The sequence below is a fragment of the Pelophylax lessonae genome, assembly GCF_965119305.1.
Source record: "Pelophylax lessonae genome assembly, chromosome: 11".
Lineage (NCBI taxonomy): Eukaryota > Metazoa > Chordata > Amphibia > Anura > Ranidae > Pelophylax > Pelophylax lessonae.
In genome coordinates this window covers 76,768,581-76,792,769 of record NC_138778.1, presented here as the reverse complement: position 1 = coordinate 76,792,769, position 24,189 = coordinate 76,768,581, and the positions used below count along the sequence as shown (strand labels likewise).

Below are 24,189 nucleotides of genomic sequence, written 5' to 3'. Positions count from 1 at the left end.
CTTTGAGTGGTTATACCGGGATGATGCCTCTAGCTAGAGGCATCATCCCGGTACCGTTGTTTGAAGCCGACGGTCGGCTTTCCGTCGGTAACGATCGATGCGGCTCGGGAGCCGCTCGATCGTTACCCGGGGGGGCGGGAGGGGACGTCCCCCCCCTCCCGCCGCCTTCCGCGGCTTTGCTCGGGGCTACCGTCCCACCGGGAGCCCCGAGCACCCAGCCGGCACGTCCGCCGGCTGGATGGAGTCCCGATGAATGCCGGAAACGGCATCGATCGGGTCTCCGATGACGTAACCCGGAGGCGGCGTCCATGACGTCACGTCCGGGTTACTGTGCTGCAAAAGGCGGCAGATTTGAAAAACGGCTGTATGCAAAAATGCCGTTTTCGGCGTTTTGCATACAGGGAAGTGTAGTGGAGGGGTCTAGGGTCTTTTAGACCCTCGATCCCTCCATAAAGTGTACCTGTCACGACATATTGCTGTCACCAGGGATGTTTACATTGCTTGTGACAGCAATAAAAGTGATCAGATTTTTTTTTTTTTAAAAAACCTGTAATAAAGTTTAAAAAAAAAGAAAAAATAAATAGGAAAAAAAAAAAAAAAAAAATTTAGCCGTCCCCGTCACCGTTAGCTCGCGCACAAAAAAAAACGTATACGCAAGTCGAGCCGCAAATGAAATCGCTGTTCAAACCACACATGTGAGGTATCGCCGCGATCGCCAGAGCGTGGGCAATAATTAAAAAAAAAGAGCTACACTCTAACTCTAAACTGGTAACCGTTAAATAAATTTAAAGCGTCGCAGATTGAGATCTCTATTGACCGTAGTTTGTCGCCATCCCACGGGGGGGCGCAATTTTAAACCGTAACATGTTTGGTATCTATTTACTCGGCGTGACATCATCTTTCACAATATACAAAAAAAATGGGCTAACTTTACTGTTTAGTATTTTTTAAATGCAGTGAAATGTGATTTTTCAAATTTTTTCCAAAAAAATGGCGTTTTAAAGACCGCTGCGCAAATACCGCGTGACAAAAAATTTTGCAATGACCGACATTTTATTCTCCAGAGTCTGTGCTAAAAAAATATATATAATGTTTGGGGGTTCTAAGTAGTTTTCTAGGAAAAAATACTGGTTTTAACTTGTGAACAAAAAGTGTCCGAAATAGGGCTGGGGCTAAAGTGGTTAAAAATGCCACAATAACAATACCGTGGCTATGCAATACCGCGATATATCGAATTACCGAAAACCGGCATATGTCTAATGGGAGTTTAGGGGATCTGTAACTGGATGCAGGCCTGGGAGGGGAGGAGGAGAGGCTGCGGCAAGGTCACGGCCCATTGGATGAGAACCACTGGTCTAAATATCACACACACATTGGGGCCATTTTGTAAGAGGAAAAGGGGACACTGGGGAGAGCATACATATGTCCTGTAGATTGTGGAAATGTATCATAGCACCATTGTTTCTAAATTCTTATGTTCTCTGTATATCACTGCCTTGTTCTAACTACTAAATATCCATTCATATCTTGTGTAGCCCGTGTTGGCCTTATGCATATCGGAGTGTTTATACTTTTGCTGCTTAGCGGTGAGAGGAATTTTGGTGTTCGCTTGAATAAACCATACTCTGTAAGAGTCCCATTGGATATCCCGGTGTTTACAGGAACTCATGCGGACCTGCTCATTGTGGTGAGTTTTTTTATAGTGTTGGCTCCAAGTTCAGTTCTGTAAGTGCACCCGCACTGTTAGGTAATGTAATGCTGCATTTATTACTCTACAGGAGACAAATGTCACTGTAGTAGCACATTTGAGGACTCCTATTTTGCATTCGCTTTACATGAAGTTGACAAAGCATTGCAAGCAATGTTCCTGGTGTGTTCACTTCAAGCAAATGTTTACATTGTGCTCTACTGTACTTGATCACAAGTACAAATTAATAGTTGTGACATAAATCCACCATTTAGTTCCCATGCTTTGCAAGTAGCAACCATTTGAAAGGAGAGTTCCATATCCTTGACATAATCATAAATGTTTATAGATCTAAAGACAAGGCGTGCCCACCACTGGCATACACTGATCAGTTATAACATTATGACCACCCACCTAATGTTGAGTAGGTCCCCCTTTTGCTGCCAAAACAGGCCTGACCCGTCAAGGCATGGACTCCATTAGAAGCTGTCAGTATCAGATCACTGCCTCTGCCAGTTTGCCTTCTTTAAATAGTGCCTCCTGGTGCTATCACTTCCCCAGATAAGTGACGCACACACTTACGGCTATCCACATGAAAGAGAAAATTTGATTCATCAAACCCAGAACCATAGTGTGGCATTTTCCCCATTCACGCATACAAACTGCAGAGGATATAGCCTGAGAATGTTCAGTATTTGCCCTATTTGCACAGAACAAATTTATATGCAGTTTTGATGGACGAATAGTGTTTGCATTTCCATGTAAAAATGTCTACACCCTGAACCCCAATTTTGGGGCTCGGTGTTGAGGATTGCGGGCCCGCGCGCTCCCCTCCTTTAAGTATTCACTTCCATTGGGGACCTTTGTTTGTGTTTTTTTTTGGGACTTTATGCCCGCACATGTTGGGGTTCGTGTAGGGCGGTGTGGGGGGTTATTATTAATATTATTGTTATTGCCATGTTTATTGTGCTGTATTTTATGACCAACTTCACATTATGTTTTCACTTACTCACTGTGCTGGGAAGGTGTGGTGCATCTATTAATGCTGCACCCGTGGTGGACGTTTGGGACCCTGAGGCTGCTGCACCTTGATTTTCTGCATCAGACTAGATGGCCGCCTTAAAGTTGATGACCTGGAACGTCCGGGGCATCCGCGATAGGCTCAAGCGCTCAGCTGTGTTTGCCTTCCTTAAAACTCAACGGGTAGACATTCTAGTCCTTCTGGAGACTCACCTTGACGGTCAGATGCATCTTTCCTTGCGGAGACCCTGGATTGGCTGGACATACCACTCTGCATACACCTCCCACTTCAGGGGTGTTGCGATCTTGGTGGCTAAGACGGTACACTTCCAGCTTCGGGGTTCCCAGACGGACCCACAGGGCAGGTTTATATTTTTGCAGGTGTTGATTTATGGGGAACCTTTCTTGCTCTTGGCCTTCTATGTGCCTCCCCCTTTTTCAATGACGGTAATAGCGGCAGGTCTCACCTACATGTCCCAGTTCCCTAATATACCGGACATTTGGATGGGGGACTTCAACAATGTACTGGACCCCTCTTTGGATAGGCTGCTGCCCCTCCCCCAGGCTCCGTGGCAGGTGACCAGCACTAGATTTGCTCGGCTGTTGGAGGCCACGGGCCTGGTGGACTCGTGGCGGTTCCTGTTCCCTCAACGGAGAGCGTACTCATGCTTCTCTTCGACGCATCGTACCATGTCCCGTATAGATCTAATCCTGGTATCCCGGACCCTGACCCCGCGACTGGTGTCGGTGGGATTCTCCCCCGGTCATTGTCTGATCATAGTCCCTATTGGCTGACGCTTAGGCTGGACCGGAGCAAACCGCGCCCGGCCTGGCGTCTTAACCCTATGTGGCTGAGTCTGCTGCCCGGGGAGACCCCATTGGACACCTGCTGGACCCAGTTCTTTGCTGACAATGAAGGGACTGCCTCCCCGTTGGCGTTATGGGAGGCGTTTAAACTGCATGCCAAGCTCTCCCTGCAGACCCACATAAAACGGTTTAAAACAAATTCAGTGGCCGCGTACTCCCGTGCAGTGACTGAGCAGCGGGGTGCTGAGGACAGGTATCTGGCAGACCCCTCGCAGGTGAATGCCTCCCGGCTTGGGCTTTTGTCGCGGGCGGTCTCCCAGATAGAATTCGAACGAGCCAAGTCTAAGCTACTTTTCCAAAAGCAGAGAATTTTTGAGCAAGGTGAGCGAGCGGGACGCCTGCTTGCCTATCTTGTGCATTGCGAGGACAGGCCGCCAGTGGTAATTACCCTGCGTTCTACCTTGGGCGCCCCTATAACGGACTTGGAGGAGGTGACGGAGCGGTTCCGTCTCTTCTTCAGTCAGTTGTACTCGTCCCGAGCCCCCGTCGACGATACAGCGATGCATACGTTTCTGGACACGATTGATTTCCCCATGCTGTCTGAGGAACAGATCTCACTTTTGGAGGCCCAACTCGCGGAGGATGAGGTGGCGGAGGCTATGTCAAGGTTCCCCAGGTCGAAATCCCTGGGCACTGATGGTCTCCCAATAGAATTTTATGCTCATTACTCGGAAATTCACATCCCAAAACTGCTTCAATTGTTCTCTCACATGTTTGATGAATTCACCTTACCCCCCACTATGCGGGAGGCCATGATCGTGTTGATCCCAAAACCTGGTAAGGACCCTCAGTGCCCGGAATCCTATCGCCCTATCTCTCTCCTGCAGGTGGATATAAAGATCACGAGAACTGCGGGGAGAGAGTGGTGGTGACATTGGACACGGCTAAAGCCTTCGATTCCGTCGAGTGGGGTTTCTTGTGGGAATGTCATCGGCGGTTCGGCTTCGGACCCAACTTAATTAAGTGGGTCCGACTCCTGTATACTGCCCCAACTGCCAGGGTGTTAGCCAATGGGTGGCCCTCTGCGGAGTTCCCGCTGGCTCGGGGGACTAGACAGGGGTGCCCACTCTCTCCCCTGCTTTACGCCCTGGTGGCGGAGCCTCTGGCTATTGCCATTAGGGCCCACCCGGCTATACACGGATTCTGTGTGGGCCCCCTGGTGGAGAAGATTAGCATGTACGCATATGACACCCTCCTGTACCTGGCAGATTCTGGAGACTCACTGACCACGGCCCTCTCCCTTATTGAAACGTACGGCGCCCACTCTGGTCTGCAGATTAACTGGGATAAATCCCAGGTCCTCCCCGTCGACCCCCCCGGGGCCGGGGGAGACCCCCTTGGCGGGTTCCCTGCAGCGTGTAGATAATTTCAAGTACCTTGGCGTGCGGGTCACGACACGCCCCCGGGACTATATCCGGGACAATATTCAACCCCTCTACCCCCTGATTAAGGCCAAGACTCAGATTTGGTCCAGATTGCCGCTGGGGGTCATGGGTAGAGTTAACCTGGTTAAAATGGTTCTCCTGCCAAAGATCCTGTATGTTCTCTGGCATTCCCCGGTCTATCTCCCTTTGAAATATTTTAAACCGACGGATTCGCTCCTGAAGGCGTTTGTGTGGGGCAATAGTCGGCACAAACTCTCAAATTGCAGAACCCTACCAATCTCGGGGGTGTGGCATTGCCGGACTTTAACTCTTACTACCTAGCCGCCCAATTATCCCAATTATTCCACCTCGACAAAATAGATAGAACCCGCTTCCTCCTGCTGCTCTGCCCCCGGTGGTCCCATGCGTCGGGCAATCCCCTGTCGGTCATTCTGAGAGGCGGGGGAGGGGTGGCGGTGGGGGGGGGATTCAGCCCCTATGCTTCATCACTACAGCCGTATTTGGGCGCTCGTGATGACCAAATTGAGTTACCCCCCGCTCCATGCCCTCACTCCTCTGTGGCACAATGGGACTCTTCCGGAGTTCCGTACAGTGCCGGATCCTGAGTTGTGGGGAGGCGGAGGAATATATTATCTTTCCCACATTGTGACGGGATCTACCCTTCGCACCTTTGATGACTTGCGAGCCTCCTGCTCGCTCCCAGACCATATGCTATTTCGTTACTATCAACTTAGGCATGCCTTCCAGGCTCAGATCCCACTTTCTATGCCCCCCCTTCCGGTTTTGGAGATAGTTAAAAGCACTGAGCCTAGCCATTTGATCTCTATCCTGTACTCAGAGCTCCACTCACCCTCCTCTGCTTCTATAGCGTATGCCCTAAAGGCTGGTTGGGAGTCGGAGGTGGGCGACATTGATGACGAGGATTGGAGCGATGCGCTGGAGACGTGTCAGCAGGTGTCCCCCAAACTTTCTGACAGGCTAACCCAGCTATTTATAGTCCACCGCACCTACCTCACCCCAGTTAGGCTGGCGAGATATCGCCCTAACCTCTCTCAGGCCTGCCCTATGTGTCGCTCCTCCCCGGGTACGTTTCATCACCTACTCTGGCTCTGCCCCCACGTCCAGGTGTACTGGCAGCAGGTTGTGGCCTTCCTGCATGACACCATGGGGTCCCCCCTTCAACTGGACCCCAAACAATGCTTACTGGGTATATACCCAGAAGACGCTATGGATAAATCTACAAAAATCTTCCTGCAACACTCCCTTTTCATGGCCAGGAAGCTGGTGGCCAGGCAATGGATGAGGGTTTCCCACAATGGTTGAAGGAAGTCAATGCCATTTTGCCGTATCTTAGCATTATGTACAAAAACCGGGGCTTCCCCGCGAAATATCATAAGATATGGGACAGATGGCTTCAGAACCCAGCCACGTGTATCTAGTGGCTCTACTACTCCTGATATTATATGTGTGTCCCTCCCCAGGTCGCACTGCACCGCTCCAGCTGTTCCTCCCCTCTAGGATTATTATTTGCTCACCTATTTCTCGATGTTAGTATTGCACAGCATGTTTCCACCTGTGACTGTACTACTGTTTGTACCATGCTGTTTTTTTTTTTTTTTTTTCTTCTTTCACAATAAACTCTCTGTTTTTGAAAAAAAAAAAAATGTCTACACCCTAATAGCATGTGACTTTGGTTACACAATTTGTGTCTGTGTAAACTGCCATGACAGGATAAATTATTAAATTAAGGCCTCATGCAAACTGGACGTTTTTGGAGCTGCTGTTAGCAGCGTCAGACGTTTTTTTTTTTTGCAGCTATTGACGTTGTTATTCTATGGCCTCATGCACACATAGAGCTTTTAGGAGCTCCAAGTGGCATAGGCATTTTACAGCTCCAAAAAAAAACCAGGAACTGTGCGTTCTGGAGCTGCAGCTTTAGGCTGTAAAAACGTCTGACGCTGCTAAAGGCTGCATAACGCTGCTTAAAGTGCGTTAAGCCACGTTATACGTTTTTTTTCTTCCATTCAAAATCAATGGTTCCCTATGGGAGCCTATTGATTTGAATGGAAGTCGCACCGCAAGTCGGATCAGGATGATCCGACTTGCGGCGCGACTTGCGCTGTGAGAATCTTGAGGGGGAACTCCGCGCCAAAATGGGGAAAAAAACGGCGTGGGGTTCCCCCCCATGTTCCAAACCAGGCCCTTCGGGTCTGGTATGGAATTTGAGGGTAGCCCCACGCTGAAAAAAGGCGTGGGGTCCCCCCCAAAATCCATACCAGACCCTTATCCGAGCATGCAGCCCGGCAGGCCAGGAAAGGGGAGGGGACGAGCGAGCGGCCCCACCCCCCCTGGACCATACCAGACCACACGCCCTCAACATGGGGGGGTGTGGGTGCTTTGGAGCAGGGGGGGCTCTGCACCCCCCCACCTCAAAGCACCTTGCCCCCATGTTGATGAGGACAAGGGCCTCATCCCCACAACCCTGGCCGGTGGTTGTGGGGGTCTGCGGGCAGGGGGCTCATCGGAATCTGGAAGCCCCCTTTAACAAGGGGCCCCCCAGATCCCGGACCCCCTCCCTATGTGAATGGGTATGGGGTACACTGTACCCCTACCCATTCACCCCATAAAAGGCAGTGTGTGTAAATAACAACAGGAGACGTTTTGGAAAGTTTATTAAAAATCTTCATCCCATCTTCTCCCTCTCCGGTCTTCTGCTCATTTGCTGTTCTCTTCTTGTCTCCTCCTCTCCGGTCTTCTGCTCTTTTGCTGTCCGCTCTTGTTGTCTTCTCCTCTTCGGTCTTCTGCTCTTCTTCTTCCTCCAGTCCTCCTCCTCCGACGTCTCCGGTGATTATGCCGGTCTCCGGTCTCTGCAGCTTATTATATAGCCATTAGGGGCGTGGCCGCCAGATGATGTCATCGGGAGACCCCGCCCCCTTATGTCACAGATGACGTCATGAATGAAGGTACCAACGTCCTAATCGATGTATAGAATGAAATTTAGAGGCATAATGGACTTTGATGGTACCATAAACACTGGATGTACACTAGAGATATCGATAAAAAATACAAATTTATTACATCATCATAAAATTATCAATGAAAAATAAATACACATAAACAGGTCATTTAAAAAAAAATACATCACATTTGGAAAAGCTCTAGATACCATGGATGAACTAAAAGAAAGCATCCTCATGAATAGTGCCCAAAGGGTCCTGGAAGTTTTAAGATTCTGATTTATAAAAAATGATTAAGCCAAAACAGAAAATGTTTTTTCATGGCCAAACTGTAAATACATGCAAGTATATTAAATGTTCTAAGTAACTGCCCACTCACTCTAATGGCTTGTCTCACTAGGTAAGTATGTAGGGAAGTTATGAAAATATTGTCACCCCCAACAGCATGTTTGTTACAAGGTCTTCTTCATACCATGTACATCAATATGTGTAGAATCATCTACTGGCTAAAGGGAACAAACGCATCCTTTGCACACTAGCAGGGATACATGGGAAGCTCTATAGTACCTTTTTGTATGACCAGACCAGCTTGCACTTACAAAAATAAGTCCAGAAATGGCAGCCCTGGTGGAAATTTCCGGAGTTATTTCTTAAATATACATAAATATTGCAGGTACAAATAATGGGGAACAAGTTTTGCACCTGTTAATAGCTTTTGACTGTAATTGTAGCTGGCTTATGATATATTACCACTTTGCTGCATATTTTTCTAACTTTGTCTTCTTTTACAGGTTTTCCACAAGATCATCACCAGTGGACACCAACGTCTGCAGCCTTTGTATGACTGTCTGCTTACCATCATAGTTAATGGTACAAAATTTAATTACTAGGAACGAGAGTGATTTTGTCTTGGCTTGGAGGGTTAATCCTCCTTTTCTGCGTTATGTTTTTGCCCACATGGTGGCACATCCAGAATTACTGGTACATTGGCAGATGAGCAATGGAAGTTAAAAAATAGTCCTCACTGCATTACCAGATGTGTTACCAATCCACAAAAAAGAATCTGTGTACTTTAATGAAAGTCAGACATGACTATGACCATGTGTGAACAATAGTTTTATTTTTAAAACCTTTTTTTTTTTTTTTCTGTTTATCTTAAACTGCCATTAAGGTTGTGCTTTTTCTGTACACACGCCTGGCTGTTAACATGCTTATATCAATAATTATGTGATGCTTAAGTCTGGGCAATTACTAAATAATTAATATTGCACACCCCCCAAACTGATAAATGATCTAATGCTGACTTTTCTATGAATGGGATGAAACAAATATCACTTGGTGTTATTCCAGGGTCTGGCAGTCTTCCCCCCTGCCTTTGGGAACAAAAAGTACTGAGGAATACCCAGTACTTCTAGGGAAACGGTGTGTTTCACTCCTTCCCTCCACATGCAGGTGCATGGCACTTGGCCCATCACTGTCAGAATGGGATGTCCTTTCTTAGCTCCAGGGGTTGGACGCAGCAGTGGGGGAGTGAAGAAAAGCACATAAGGCTGGAGAGTATAGGTAGACCTAAAAAAAAAAGAAAACCAACAAACCTATGACTTAATCTGGCCATACAATATGCGAAAAATAGCAATTTTTAAAAACGAAAGAATTTTCGGAAGGGCTAAAGATACTACAATCATGTAGCAACCACATTTCAAAAGATAAACGTTCAATTGACATAAATTAACCGGTTTATCGTTCGATTTAGTCACATTAGAAGGGAAAGGATGAAATAAAATTGACCTCTCCACATCCTTTCTGTGTATGCCTGCATGGTGTATCATACATTCATTTTGGTAAGATCTTTCTGTCCCTCTTCATTCTCATTGTCTTCGCTTTGTTAGCGTTCCTGTAGCTTTTCATCCAGTATGGATAGTTACATAGTTACATATAGTTACATAGTGAGGTTGAAAAAAGACATCAGTCCATCCAGTTCAACCTATGATGTGTGTGTGTGTTTGCTTTTAGCCGTACATTGTATACCCCTGTATGTTGTGGTCTTTAAGGTGTCCATCTAACAGTTTTTTGAAACTATCAATGCTCCCTGCTGATACGACTGCTTGTGGAAGAGAATTCCACATCCTTACCGCTCTTACAGTGAAGAACCCCTTACGCACCTTAAGGTTAAACCGCCTTTCCTCTAGTTTTAGTGAGTGGCCACGTGTCTTATTGTATCTCCTTTCTCTGAATAGTTTGTTCCTTATGCTCGGGTCGCCAGTACAGTATTTGTACATTGATATCATATCCCCCCCTCAATCGTCTCTTCTCCAGAGAGAATAAGTTCAGGGCTTGTAGTCTTTCTTCATAGCTGATGTCCTCCATCCCCCTAATTATTTTTGTTGCCCTTCTCTGGACTTTCTCCAGTTCCAGCACATCCTTTCTGAGGACCGGTGCCCAGAACTGGACAGCATACTCCAGATGTGGCCGGACCAGAGTCTTGTAGAGCGGGAGAATAATCTCTTTATTTCTGGAGTGAATCCCCTTTTTTATACATCCCAGTATTCTGTTGGCTTTGCTTGCTGCGGCCTGGCATTGCATGCCACTGCCAAGCCTGTTGTCTACCAGTACCCCTAAGTCCTTTTCCATCCTAGACTCACCCAGAGGTTCCCCCCCTAGCGAGTAGCTTGCTTTCTGGTTTCTGGCCCCCAAGTGCATTACTTTACATTTTTCAACATTAAATCTCATCTGCCATGTAGTTGCCCACTCCGTTATTTTGTTCAGGTCCGCTTGCAAGGTTTCCACATCCTGCATAGAAGATATTGGCATGCCTAATTTAGTATCATCCGCAAATACTGAGATTGTACTAGATATCCCCTCCTCTAGATCATTTATGAAAAAATTAAACAGGATTGGTCCCAGGACAGAACCCTGGGGGACCCCACTTTCCACACCCGCCCAATCCGAGTACTCCCCATTAATCACCACCCTCTGTACTCTCCCCTGGAGCCAGTTCTCTATCCAGGTACTCACCTTATGGTCCATACCTATCTTCCTTAGTTTGTACAGTAAGCGTTTGTGGGGAACGGTGTCGAAGGCCTTGGCAAAGTCCAGATACACCACATCCACAGGCTTACCTTTATCTAGGTGGCAGCTCACTTCATCATAGAAGGTTAATAGATTGGTTTGGCACGAACGATTTTTCATGAATCCGTGCTGATTAATACTTATAATACCGTTTTCATTACTAAAGTCTTGTATGTGGTCCCTTAACATCCCCTCCAATATTTTGCAGACTACAGATGTTAGGCTGATCGGCCTATAGTTACCCGGGATATATCTCGGCCCCTTTTTAAATATTGGTACCACGTTGGCTTTTTTCCAATCAGCTGGCACCATACCCGTCTGTAAACTATCCTTAAAGATCAAGAATAATGGTCTGGCAATCACCTGGCTGAGCTCATTAAGAACCCTCGGGTGCAAGCCATCCGGTCCCGGGGATTTATTTATGTTAAGCTTCTCTAGTTTAGCTCTAAGTCTATCTTCTGTTAGCCATGGCGGCACTTCCTGAGGTGTATTATTTAGTTCGGCCTTACAAGCTGGGTTCGTGTAGACCCCCGTTTCCTTTGTGAAGACTGAAGAAAAGAAATTCTTCAGTCTTCACAAAGGATCATGTGAATGAGAGGACCATTGCCATAGCGAAGCTTGGTATCATGGCAATACAACAGGCACAGGAAAAGAAAATTAGAAGAAGACCATGGACCAAGCACTTCCTGTGGAACTGTGAAATATTAGCTGAATGTGTATTTGAGCTTGTGTAGACGAATACTGCATAATGCCGGCCATACACTGAACAAAAAATTAGGACAAAATTCTATTGTTTCGAACGTTCGGCTAATTTTCTGAGAGTTGGTGGATGACGAACGATAATCGGTTTCTAGATTTGAGCACAAATAGTTTGATTGAAAATTTTGAAATATTTTTATTGAATGAATTTGTAAGGTTAGTGGCTTTTTTGCACAGGAAAAATCGTTCATTTTTTTTTTTTTTTTTTGGTGTGCGCAGGTTCAAAAAAACTTTATCCTGGAAGTAAACAAATTTGTGATACCGTAACATACAGACACAACGATTTTTTTGTCCACACAAGCTCAAATACACATTCAGCTAATATTTTTCATGGTTCCTCAGCTATTGCTTGGTCTATTGTCATCGTCTAGTTTTCTTCTCCTGTGCCTGTTGATTTGCCATGATACCAAGCATTGCTATGGCACTGGTCCTCTCATCCACATGATCCATACTGGATAGAAAGCTACAGGGAATCCAGTTAATTTATGTCTATTGAACATTTATCTTTCGAAATGTGGTTGCTACATGATGGTGGTATCCTTAGCCCTTCTGAAAATTATTTGTTTTTTAAAATCGCGATCATCCGATTTTTCATATAGTGTATGGCCAGCTTAAGGCGGGTAGTGGCAGACACAACGCCATAAAGCATTACTTTGGCTATGTCCTAATTATAGTGGAACTTATTTTTGTCTTCAATGTTCTGCATTAATTTAACAAAATAACACTGACCATGGAGTGGTAAGTGGGGTCCCCCAGGGCTCAGTCCTGGGACCAATTTTGTTCAATTTATTCATCATTAAGATAGAGGACGGAATCAGTAGCTCAATCTCCGTTTTCACGGATGACACAAAGATATGCAGGGCAATAACTTCTCATCAATATATAGAAATCTTACAGAATGACCTGAACATAATAACAGAGTGGGAAACTACATGGCAAATGAGATTTTATGTAGAGAAGTGTAAGGTGTTACACTTGGGGGCATAAAACATAAACGCCAATTATGCTCTAGGGGGGAGGACCTCTGGGGGAATCCAGGATGGAGAAGGATTTGGGGGTTCTAGTTGAAGATGTAGAGAAGATCTAGGTTCTAAACTAGAGAAACTTAACATAAATAAATCACCGGGACCGGATGGCTTGCACCCGAGGTTTCTTAAAGAGCTCAGCCAGGTGATTGCCAGACCATTATTCTTGATCTTTAAGGATAGTCTACAGACGGGTATGGTGCCAGCTGATTGGAAAAAAGCCAACGTGGTACCAATATTTAAAAAAGGGCATCCCGGGTAACTATAGGCCGGTCAGCCTAACATCAGTAGTCTGCAAGATTTTGGAGGGGATGCTAAGGGACCACATACAAGACTTTAGTAATGAAAATGGTATTATTAGTAGTAATCAGCATGGATTCATGAAAAATCGTTCTTGTCAAACCAATCTATTCATCTTCTACGATGAAGTGAGCTGCCACCTAGTTAAAGGTAAGCCTGTGGATGTGGTGTATCTGGACTTTGCGAAGGCATTTGACACCGTTCCCCACAAACGCTTACTGTACAAACTAAGGAATGTAGGTATGGACCATAGGGTGAGTACCTGGATAGAGAACTGGCTCCAGGGGAGATTACAGAGGGTGGTGATTAATGGGGAGTACTCGGATTGGGCGGGTGTGGAAAGTGGGGTCCCCCAGGGTTCTGTCCTGGGACCAATCCTGATTAATTTATTCATAAATGATCTAGAGGAGGGGATATCAAGTACAATCTCAGTATTTGCGGATGATACTAAACTAAGCATGCCAATATCTTCTATGCAGGATGTGGAAACCTTACAAGCAGACCTGAACAAAATAATGGGGTGGGCAACTACATGGCAGATGAGGTTTAATGTTGAAAAATGTAAAGTAATGCACTTTGGCATCAGAAACACGAAAGCAAGCTACTCACGGGGGGGGGGAACCTCTGGGTGAGTCTAGGATGGAAAAGGACCTGGGGGTACTGGTGGACAACAGGCTGTCATTTATCTCTGCTTCTTCCTTCCTCTGCTATAAGCATGAGTCACTTTTTTTCAGTTTTTCTGACACCGAGAGAAAAATAGTGACAGGGGAGGGAACAGTCTGTGATTGGCAGCTCTCCGAGCTCTCCTAACTGATATAACTTCAGCTCTCCGCTCCCTGCTTTTCAGAGCTGAGAGATCCTGTTTAAATTCTGCACTTTGAATGGATGCAGGGGAAAAACCGCTGTAGATAGACAGGTACAACTTATGTAGGATGATTGTTTTATCTCTGTGTTTCATCTGATGCCAGACACTTCACTGGGTATATATAAGGGTTTACAACCACATTAAGTTAAAAACCTTTATTCTTTAGAACCACTTTAATGTGTTGTGTACTGTAATCAACTTTTAGCTGTGAAAGGTTTTTCTACTGCCTTCTTTTTTACTTTTTTTCTTTTATTGGTGCTTGCAGTATCTCCATACTTGAAATCCCTCTCCATGGTGGCTGCCAACAAGCTTCTTCATCTCCTTGAAGCTTTCTCCAGTCCTTGGTTCCTCTTCTCATCTCCACAGAATCATCATCTCGTCTTCTTCCTGCTTGAGGTTTTCAACAATATTATTCAGTACCAGTTTGATGGTGAGTCAGTTTGCTCTTTCTTTTTTTACACTTTGTTTTTCCTGTCACATGTATTTATCATAATGATACAATTCTTTGGACGATCTTCTTTAAAGTCTGCCAATTTCTCTTTTCTTTTTACTATGTATAGGTAATTCTAGTTTAGTTTATGCTATTATTCGAAAGCGCACTGTATTTCACCAGTTAGCAAACCTGCCTTCAGATCCTCCATCCATACAGAAAGCGCTGCAACGCAAAAAGAAAACAGCCGAGCCAATATTACGCACAAACTCTCAAGAGGGAGCATCAATGGAAGGCTCACGCCCCGCTGTCCCAGCAGAGCCTGGCACTCTCAAAGCAAGTCTCATAGCCACACCTGGTAAGCATTAAAGAAGTATAGTGTTGTATATGTCGTCTGTATTTCGTATAATGAGGAGTAACAAATATAATGAGGGGAATTTACTAAGGCAGGAGCAGACAGAAAAATGAGCAGCTGTGCATGGTAACAAATTAGCTTAAGGCCCCTTTCACACTAGTGTGACTTGTCCTGCGATTTTTGACCGCAAAATCGCATGACAAGTCGTTTTCCATTATTTTCAATGAGCTCCATTCATATCAGTGCATTTTGAAGTCGCATCGACTTCAAAGTAGTTCCTGCACTACTTTGCCACGATTTGATTGCGTTTTGAGCCATAGCCATTGCTTTCAAAATCGCGGCAAAGTCGCGTCAAAATGGCGACGCAAAATTGCGGTAAAATCACGTCGCATAAGTGTGAAAGGGGCCTAATGCTTATATTTTCAAAATTTTAGGCGGTATTAAAGTCAATATGTTTTCCTAAAACAGATAGAAATAACAAAATTACAGGTATTTGTGTTTGTTTGTTTTTTTTTTTGTTTTTTATTTCCTCCTCCAAGCTTGGCTTTTCTTTTTTTTTTTTTTTTTAAAGGTATTTTTATTAATACAAATGAATGCATACAACAACCAAAAAACAATGGCAACAAGCCAGTTCCAAAAAGACAGTGAATATAAAAGGAATTACTTGCATAATGACCAAACAGCCACCAGTAAAATCAAGCATAATAAACCATCTCGAACTGCATTAGAAACTGAACCCCCTCCCAAAGTATCCAACCTACATGTAAACAAAATCTTAATTTGAGTACTGGTACTGTATTAAGAACACACACAACAGAAATTATTTTTTTTTAAGTGGGGCCAAGCAATATCCATGAACATGGAGAAGCAACAGCACCTCACAAGCAACATGGAGGGTCAAGCAGTATTCGTAGGGGTACCCACAGTAATGCTCAGGATTTTCCCCCTCAATCTAGAACCCTCCTACACCTCCAGGGTTCCCGATAACCGAATCTACCCAGACCAACCACATTTTCTCAAATTTTTTCGGGCAACCCCTAGCCATATAGGTAAGCTTGTAGAGCGGCAAGACATTATTAATGAGAGAAACCCAAGCCCCCACAGAGGGGGGATCAGGACTCTTCCATTGCAGTGCAATCATCTTTTTAGCGTAAAAGAATAGGATATGGGATAACACCTTTTGAGACTGCCGAAGGTCTTCCTCAGCCAGGTTCCCGAGTAGGCACCTGTCAGGAGAGCAGGCATTCGGAAGAGCCAGCTTTTCTTCCATGAGTCGACACACCCTCTTCCAGAAGTCCTGAACCCTGGGGCATGCCCAAACCATATGAAAAAAAAATCACCTTTTGGGTGCCTTACACCGGTGACATGCTGCAGAGGGAAGCCTACCCATGTGGTGTAATCTATGCGGAATATAATAAATCCTGTGCAAGTAATTGATTAGTATCACTCTGTCACCGGCTGCTACAATCCCAGCAAACTGGGACTCAAGCAGCTCGTCCCAGGCTTCCTCCTCCCAACTGTGGCAGCTCTGAACTCCAACGGTCTTTAAGTTTAGTCAGTTTATTCTTCTGATCCATCAGGAGTAAAGAGTAATATTTAGAAATAAGTTTCCCATGATCAGCATTCATAAGTTCCCTCTCCAGTCGTGCTGTCACCAAGTGCACCCCTGTAAGGCCAAATTGTGCTGCCACCGCATGCCGAAGTTGCTGATAAAGAAACCAGCAGGTAGAGGGTACACCTAGTTCCAGTCGAAGGACCAGGAAGGACTTAAACGCATGTTCCTCAAACAACTGGTGTGCATATTTCAAGTCAAAGCTCGCCCATCTTCGAGGATCCGATAATTTATACAACTCTGGCAGCCCCGGGTTATAAGAGATTGAATAAAGGAGGATCCCCCAGGCGTTTATTACAAATATGAGTAATTTTATGCGAGAGCCTCAAAATCCCCGCCCCACCTGAGGGGTATGGACCTTTCCTATACAGGGAATTCAGGAGGGCCTCAAAGGATCCCATCACTGCCACCGAAATAGTTACCGCCGCATTCGGGGCCGGCTTCCCTCCCCAAATAAAGGACGTGAGTATGGTCTCGATAGCTCTAAAAAGTGATTTTGGGAGATACACCGGGGCTTGCCAAAAAAGATATAGGAAACGGGGTAAATATATCATTTTAAAAATACTAATTCTCCCCATCAGATTAAGAGGCAACTTGACCCACGTTGACAGAGTCAAGTTAAGTCTCTGTATTAACGGAGTAATATTATTATCTACATAAGCTTGTATAGGTTGTTGAACCGTCTCCCCCAGGTACTTAAATTTGGGAACCACCTGAAGCGCATGTGGAATAACTATGTTAGATGACAGGGTAGGATCAAAAGGAAAGACCACCGACTTATTCCAGTTAACTTTAAACCCAGAGTATCTCCCAAAGGTTTCAATCACCTCCAGGGCCACCGTCAACGACCCCTCATGATCTGCCAAATAAAGAAGCATGTCATCAGCGTATAGGGACGTTTTCTCTACCAAGTGTCCCACCCTACTTGTATCCTCTTGTCCCTCCTAAGTAGGGCCGCTAATGGTTCTATGGGCATGGCAAACAACAGGGGCGACAAAGGGAACCCCTGTCTGGTACCATGACACACAGAAAAAGGCTCAGGGATACTGCTATTAACACAAAGTCTAGCCATCGGAGAGTCATACAGTAGTCTAACCCAGTGGTCCTCAACTCCGGTCCTCAGGGCCCACTAACAGGCCAGATTTTAAGTATTACCTTGGGGAGATGCAGACTAGAGTACTGCAATCACTGAGCAGCAAATGATATCACCTGGGATGTATTTCAGTTATCTTGCAAACCTGGCCTGTTAGTGGGCCCTGTAGGCCAGGGTTGAGGACCACTGGTCTAACCCATCTAATAAACTTTGGCCCAAAACCCAGCCGTGCAAGGACCGCAAACAGGTAGGGCCATTCCACAGAGTCAAACGCCTTATGAGTATCCAAAGACCCCACCACCCTGGTGTCTGTGGCCTCCGTAGGGATTTGAAGATTTGTGAATAGCAGGCACAGGTTTATTGCCGTAGAGCGTCCCGGAATGAATCCCATCTGATCCGGGTGGATGATTTTAGAAACAAGCTTGGCTTTTCAGTTGTCCCCTGGCTATGCTGCTTGACGCCCATTCTGTCTGTTCCATTGGGATCTATTGAGTCCTGTACAAGTCTCCATTATGAGCATGCTTCTGCTCTTTTCCCAAGTCTGCACACAGTTGCTCAGAGCACCACACACACAGTCAAGATGCGAGAGGGGCACACAGAGGAAAAGGCACACCATTTAACTGGGTACATTGCTATACAATTAAAAACAAAAAAATTTAAATACACCCCTAAATACCTACAGTAAAATTACTCTCCCGTCAGAAATTAATACATTTTGTTTAAAGTGTAAGTTCACCTTCAACAAGAATTTTCAAATATCCACTTATGCAATTCAATATCCTGTGAAAAGTACATAGCAGTGCTCCACCTGTTGTAAATGGTGAGCATCCTTCCATTACACATGTAGTTGTAGGGGTGGGCGGTAAAGGTTCCCCCAAAAAAAAAAGAAAACGCTGGCCCCCTCATCCCCCTCCATTTTGCTGGACAGGCTGAACATTTCAATATTGCACCCCCTAGAAAGTGCTCTGGGTCATTCACACTGCGTGTCTGCACAATGCCCTCTCCCAGCTCCAGCTGAGCTCAGCAGCAGCCACTTTGGGATGTTTAAGCTGCATGTGTGCGCAGTGAGCACTTCTTTAGCTGAGCTCAGGGAGAATAATTTACCAATACAGGTCAGTCTCAGTCTTAAGAAAGAAAATCCCTTTTGTTAAGTCTTATCTCACATCGTCCAGTGTTTGCAAAGATGCAGATCCAGGGTGGTGACTTATGGAGGGTACTTAGGGGGCTTTCCTGGACAGTTTCTGACATACTATGACATACTAGGGCCAGCCATACACATTAAGATTGCTCTTGTTCAGCCTATGGACTGAACAAGAGAAATGCATAGATTTCCCCCATCTACTCTAAACTGCATGGATGGAGAAATCTGCCCTGCCAGCTATTGTATTCTGACAGCTGCTGCTCTCATAGCTGTCAGAATGACTGAACAGTGACTGCAGCTGATTGGCTGCAGTCACTGTATAGCTCAGAGTTTACCACCCAGCTCCTTCAATTTTCAGATGAAAATTTGTCAAGCTGGTTGGTGCCTACAGGGCCACTTAATGCTGGAATTTCATCTGATTCAGCAGGAGCTGGCATGTGTATGGCCAGCATAAGCATGCTAATCAAGCCTGCTCATAACTAATAAAGCCCACAGGAATACTGTTCAGATTGGCACTCCTTCCTTAAATCTGAGTCTATGAAATGAAATTCTAGGTTGGTTTTAGTGAATTCATTTCTATAGTGCTTCAAAGTTGAACCACTAATGAACCACTTGCCTACCGCAGATATACTGTGGCAGGCTGGCTCGGCTGTGCAAACCGACGTATGGGTACGTCGGTTCGCGGGAGCGCTCCTGTGGGCACGCGTGCATCACCGGAGGCACGCACCCACCCCCGTTAGGAAGTGGGGAAGCCGATCCACAGGCACCCGTGATCACTCCCCACTTTAAGAGAACAATGGTCTGCTGTTGTAAACAGCAGACTGTTGTTCTCTCTGGAATGAACATTGAGAGCTTGTGATCCTCCTGTTTAGGATCACAGGTCTCTGTGTTGATTCCAGAAGTACCCCCCTAATACAGGTAGAAAACACTCCCCTAGGCTAACACTTAACCCTTTGTTCACCCCTGGGTTAACCCCTTCCCTGCCAGTGTCATTATTACAGTAACGGTGCATATTTTTAGCGCTGATTACTGTAGTAATGTCACTGGTCCCCCCCAAAAGTATAAAAAATGTCAGGGGTCTGGTCTGTCCGCTTCAAATGTTGCAGTCAGGCTAAAAATCGCCACCATTATTAGTAAAATAAAAATGACCTAAATCTTTCCCCTAATATGTAGACGTGATAACTTTTGGGAAAACCAATCAAAATACGCTTATTGGCATTTTTTTTTACCAAAAATATGTAGCAGAATACAAATTGGCCTAAAATATTGAAAAAAATAGATTTTTACATTTTTCTTTTTTATTGGGAATGTTCTATAGCAGAATGTAAAAAATATTATTATTTTTTTTTCCAGAATTGTCGCTCTTCTTTTTTTAGTTTATAGCGCAAAAAATAAAAATCGCACAGGTGATCAAATACCATCAAAAGAAAGTGCTATTTGTAGGAAAAAAGGACATCAATTTTATTTGGGTACAGCATCGGACGACCGCGCAAGTGTCCGTTAAAGTAACGCAGTGCCGAATCGCAAAAAAATGGCCTAGACATTAAGGGGGCAAAACCTTCTGGTCCAGAAGTGTTTAAATTAAAACTCCTAAAAGTGCTTTTAAAAAAATGCAGACACTTTTTTGTTGGTTTGGCCAACATTGCACATAGTATTCCAATTAAATTATGGATTTTACTTGTTATGTAAATATCAGAAACTCTAATATAGGGGATGTTCTTGCGGGGGTCGTACGGTCATGAAAAACCTGGAAAAGTTATGGAATTGTAAAATGGCAATTTCCAGGCCTGGACAGGTTTTGGAAAATAATTTACCCGCAAAGTTTTTGGAAAAGTCATGGAAATTTTAGAGAAAGCCGCCACTTAGTGTAGCAGATGTAAATAATTTTATTGACACACATTAAGAAATTACATGGAGGTGTAAGCGTTTATCATCATAGCTTGGCGTCCTTCCGGGTCCGCGGTGTTTCCGTCCCTGAGGCTGGCCAGCACCCGGGAGATGACACTAGGGGAGAACCAATCGGGATTCAGTCAGATCCAGGGAGCGGTTCACGCTTTCTCCGAAACAGGTTACGCGTCATCACGTTCGTGCGGTCCTCTGGTGAGGAATGCGCTTCACCGCTGCCTCAATCTGACTGAGTCTCCTGATTGGTTCTCCCCTAGTGTCATCTCCCGGCTGCTGGCCAGCTTCAGGCATGGAAACACCACGGACCTGGAAGGATGCCGAGCTATGAAGATAGACGCTTCCCTCCATGTAAGTTTTTAATATGTGTCAATAAAATTATTTACATCTGCTACACTGAGTGGCGCCTTTCTCTCTTTTCTGCGTGGGACTGTTGCTTCGGCCTAACAAAGAGCTGCCCTCGATGTAAGCGCCGCATTTGTGCATCTGTGCCATCCATACCAGACCGGCTGCACCTTATCCCTCATGACTGCCTGAACTGAAGCTTTATCCCCAAGCAGGAGCGCCCGTCAAATCTTTTTATTTCTCCAGTATATTCGAATATAGTTGATAATATTGGTTGAATTACAATAGTTACCTTTTGCGCGATCCGTCACGTAACGTTCTCTGCGTGGGGTAACCTTTTTTACAGTCTATGGGGGTAACGCAGTTTCAGCTAACGTTAGTGTGTAGCAATGCCAGGGAAATGGGTGTAACATGGATTTTCTTCTTATTTAACATGTATACATAGACATTTCATGAAACATTAGGTCATGAATATTTACTTGAAGTCATGGAATTTTATTGGTAAAAATGTGTATGAACCCTGTCTTGGAAACTGTTTATGCTTAATTTATTTTAAACGTGCCATCAGTCATATTTATATGGTCAAATTTAAAACAGCGCTAGCATATACAAATTGCAAACAGTGAATATAAATAATTGTGAACAAATTATCATAAATGGCATATAAAAATATAAATGATGAGTCCTTTTTAAAAGTGATAAAATCCAAAAGGTGCTCCAGTGCAGATAAAACTATACAAGGTGCTCCAAGGTGACAGGTGACCCCGACGCACTTCCGGTACGGCTCTGATGCATCATCACTTCCGGCTACACTTCCTGGATCGGCAGTGGAACGCACGCCACCAGCGGCATCCACCACCATCTGTTATCTTAACCACTTGCCGACCGCCGCACGACTATCTACGGCGGCGGTCAGCCCCTCACAGGCAAAGTGACGTAGGTCTACGTCGCTCGCCTGTGAGGGTTTAGGGAGCGAGCGCGTGCCGCCGGAGGCGCGCGCCCGCTCCCGCGTGGTCACGGACCCCCCCGCGCGTGTGACCGGCGGACCCGATCGCCGCCGGCCACTCTGCGATCGGCGGGGGAGAGGGAGAAAGTCAGGCAGCTTGTGTAAACAAGCTGCCTGTCATTCTCCTCTCTGTATGAGAGATGATCACATGGATCTACTATGTAGATCCATTGATCACTCTGCATACAGTTGAAGCCACAGCCAATCACAGTTAGAATCACGCCCCTAGGGACACACACAGCCCCTCCCTCTCAAATAAAGTTAACCCCTTCACTACCAGTGTATTTTTACAGTAACAGTGCATATATATAGCACTGATTACTGTAGAAATGTCACTGGTAACCCCAAAAGTGTCAAAAATGTCAGTCAAGGGTCCGATCTGTCCGCCGCAATGTCGCAGTACCGCAAAAAAATTGCAGAACGCCGCCATTACGCGTTAAAAAAAAAAACAACAAAAATGACAAAAATCTTTCCCTTTGTTAGTAAACGCAATAACTTTTGCGCAAACCAATCAAAATACGCTTTTTGCGATTTTTTTTTTTTTACCAAACATAGGTAGCATAAAACAAATTGGCCGAAAATATTAAAAAATTTTGATTTTTACATTTTTTTGGGGGGAATTTCATATAAAAAAAAGGGAAAAATATTGCTATTTTTGCAAAAGTTACGCTCTTTTTTTTGTTTATAGCGCGTGATCAAAAAATCGCACAGGTGATCAAATACCGCCAAAAGAAAGCTCTGTTTGTGGGAAAAAAAGGACGCCAAATTCGTTTAGGTACAGCGTCGCACGACCGCGCAATTGTCCGTTAAAGTCACGCAGTGCCGAATCGCAAAATACCCTCTGGTCGTTTAGCAGCCAAATCCTCCGGGGCTTAAGTGGTTAAACACACTGCGATTTTTATACTGATGTTTGTGAGTATGTTTTTAATCTTTTTGCGGCAATAAAATTGTTAAAGCATACTACACTATATGCGGTCCTTTTGTTTTTCCACTTGGGGTCCACGGAGGAGACTCGGACCAGTTCTACCCAAGGAGATACTAGCTGTCTTGTGATATCCCATAGAAGGAGGCTTGGTGTAACACCCCAATTGAAATTTCAAGCTATATATATCTGCTGTTGCGGTGATTAGGGAACTGAGAGGGGTCACCTGTCACCTTGGAGCACCTTGTATAGTTTTATCTGCACTGGAGCACCTTTTGGATTTTATCACTTTTAAAAAGGACTCATCATTTATATTTTTATATTTTATATGCCATTTATGATAATTTGTTCACAATTATTTATATTCACTGTTTGCAATTTTTATATGCTAGCGCTGTTTTAAATTTGACCATATACTTCTATCTAAGCTTTACTTAGAAATACAGCAGCTGCATCATTTTATTTTAATATTTTTAATTCATTATACGTATACATTTTTACAATTTTATTTTATTTGCACGAAACTAATATTCACCTTTATTCACTTTATACCATAAGCACAGGTTCTAATTTAAAGTTTACACATCAGTCATATTTGTATTTAATGTATTTTCTAAAAAAAATGTCTGAATATTTATTTATCTTCTTTACTTAATAGGTATAGAAAAGCTTACTGAGAAATCCCAGGTATCCGAGGATGGCACACTACGAGCTGTTGACCCTGAAGTTCCATCAGCACCTGGAGAGAGTGGACCATCCCGTCCCCTGAGTGACACAGAGTCTCAGACTGGGGTTTGTGGATGTTTTGTCAAATTCAAAAAAACTAAGATAAAATGTGTTCTCAGGACCTCTTAAAAAAAAAAAAGAAAAACCCATATTGTTATATACCATGAGGAAACTGTCGGAATACATACACATAGAGGGGGAAAAAATGTTAAAAACCAGACCTAGAGCTTAACCTCAGTATATCAAAATCTAGAATGTATCCCTAAATAAGTGAGCGACCCAGCAAATCGCTTGACACATGTAAAGGATTCATTGTTAAAACCGTGCTCCACAGAACTCTAATTAAAAAAAACAATAGAATCATAAAACAAGAGTGCATATGAAATGCAGGGGGCACTAGCGATAAACCCACGGTCTGTAATGTGCATTCAACTTCATATGATAATTAGTGTGAAAAAAATAAATAAAAAAACTAATATGTAGTGTATGTGTATGTGTGTGTATATATATTAGTGTGTGTGTATATGTATGTATATATATATATATTAGTATGTATGTGTGTATGTGTATGTGTGTGTGTGTGTGTGTGTGTGTGTGTGTGTGTGTGTGTGTGTATTTTTTTTATATATATAAGGAACACTTTTTAATCAGAGTACAGCATCAAGTCAATTAAACTCCTGGGATATTGATCTGGTCAGTTAAGTAATGGAGGGGGTTGTTAAT

The 24,189-nt window shown here is 44.5% G+C and overlaps 1 protein-coding gene across 1 annotated transcript in view; it reads left to right on the top strand.

The window, feature by feature from the left end:
• Positions 1–24,189, top strand: part of HID1 (HID1 domain containing) — a 283,981-nt gene that overhangs the window by 163,814 nt on the left and 95,978 nt on the right. Inside the window, exons 11-15 of the mRNA XM_082271220.1 lie at positions 1,536–1,687; positions 8,708–8,786; positions 14,200–14,364; positions 14,495–14,722; positions 23,399–23,532. Coding sequence (XP_082127346.1) covers positions 1,536–1,687; positions 8,708–8,786; positions 14,200–14,364; positions 14,495–14,722; positions 23,399–23,532 — 758 coding nt within the window. The remainder of the gene's footprint in view (positions 1–1,535; positions 1,688–8,707; positions 8,787–14,199; positions 14,365–14,494; positions 14,723–23,398; positions 23,533–24,189) is intronic.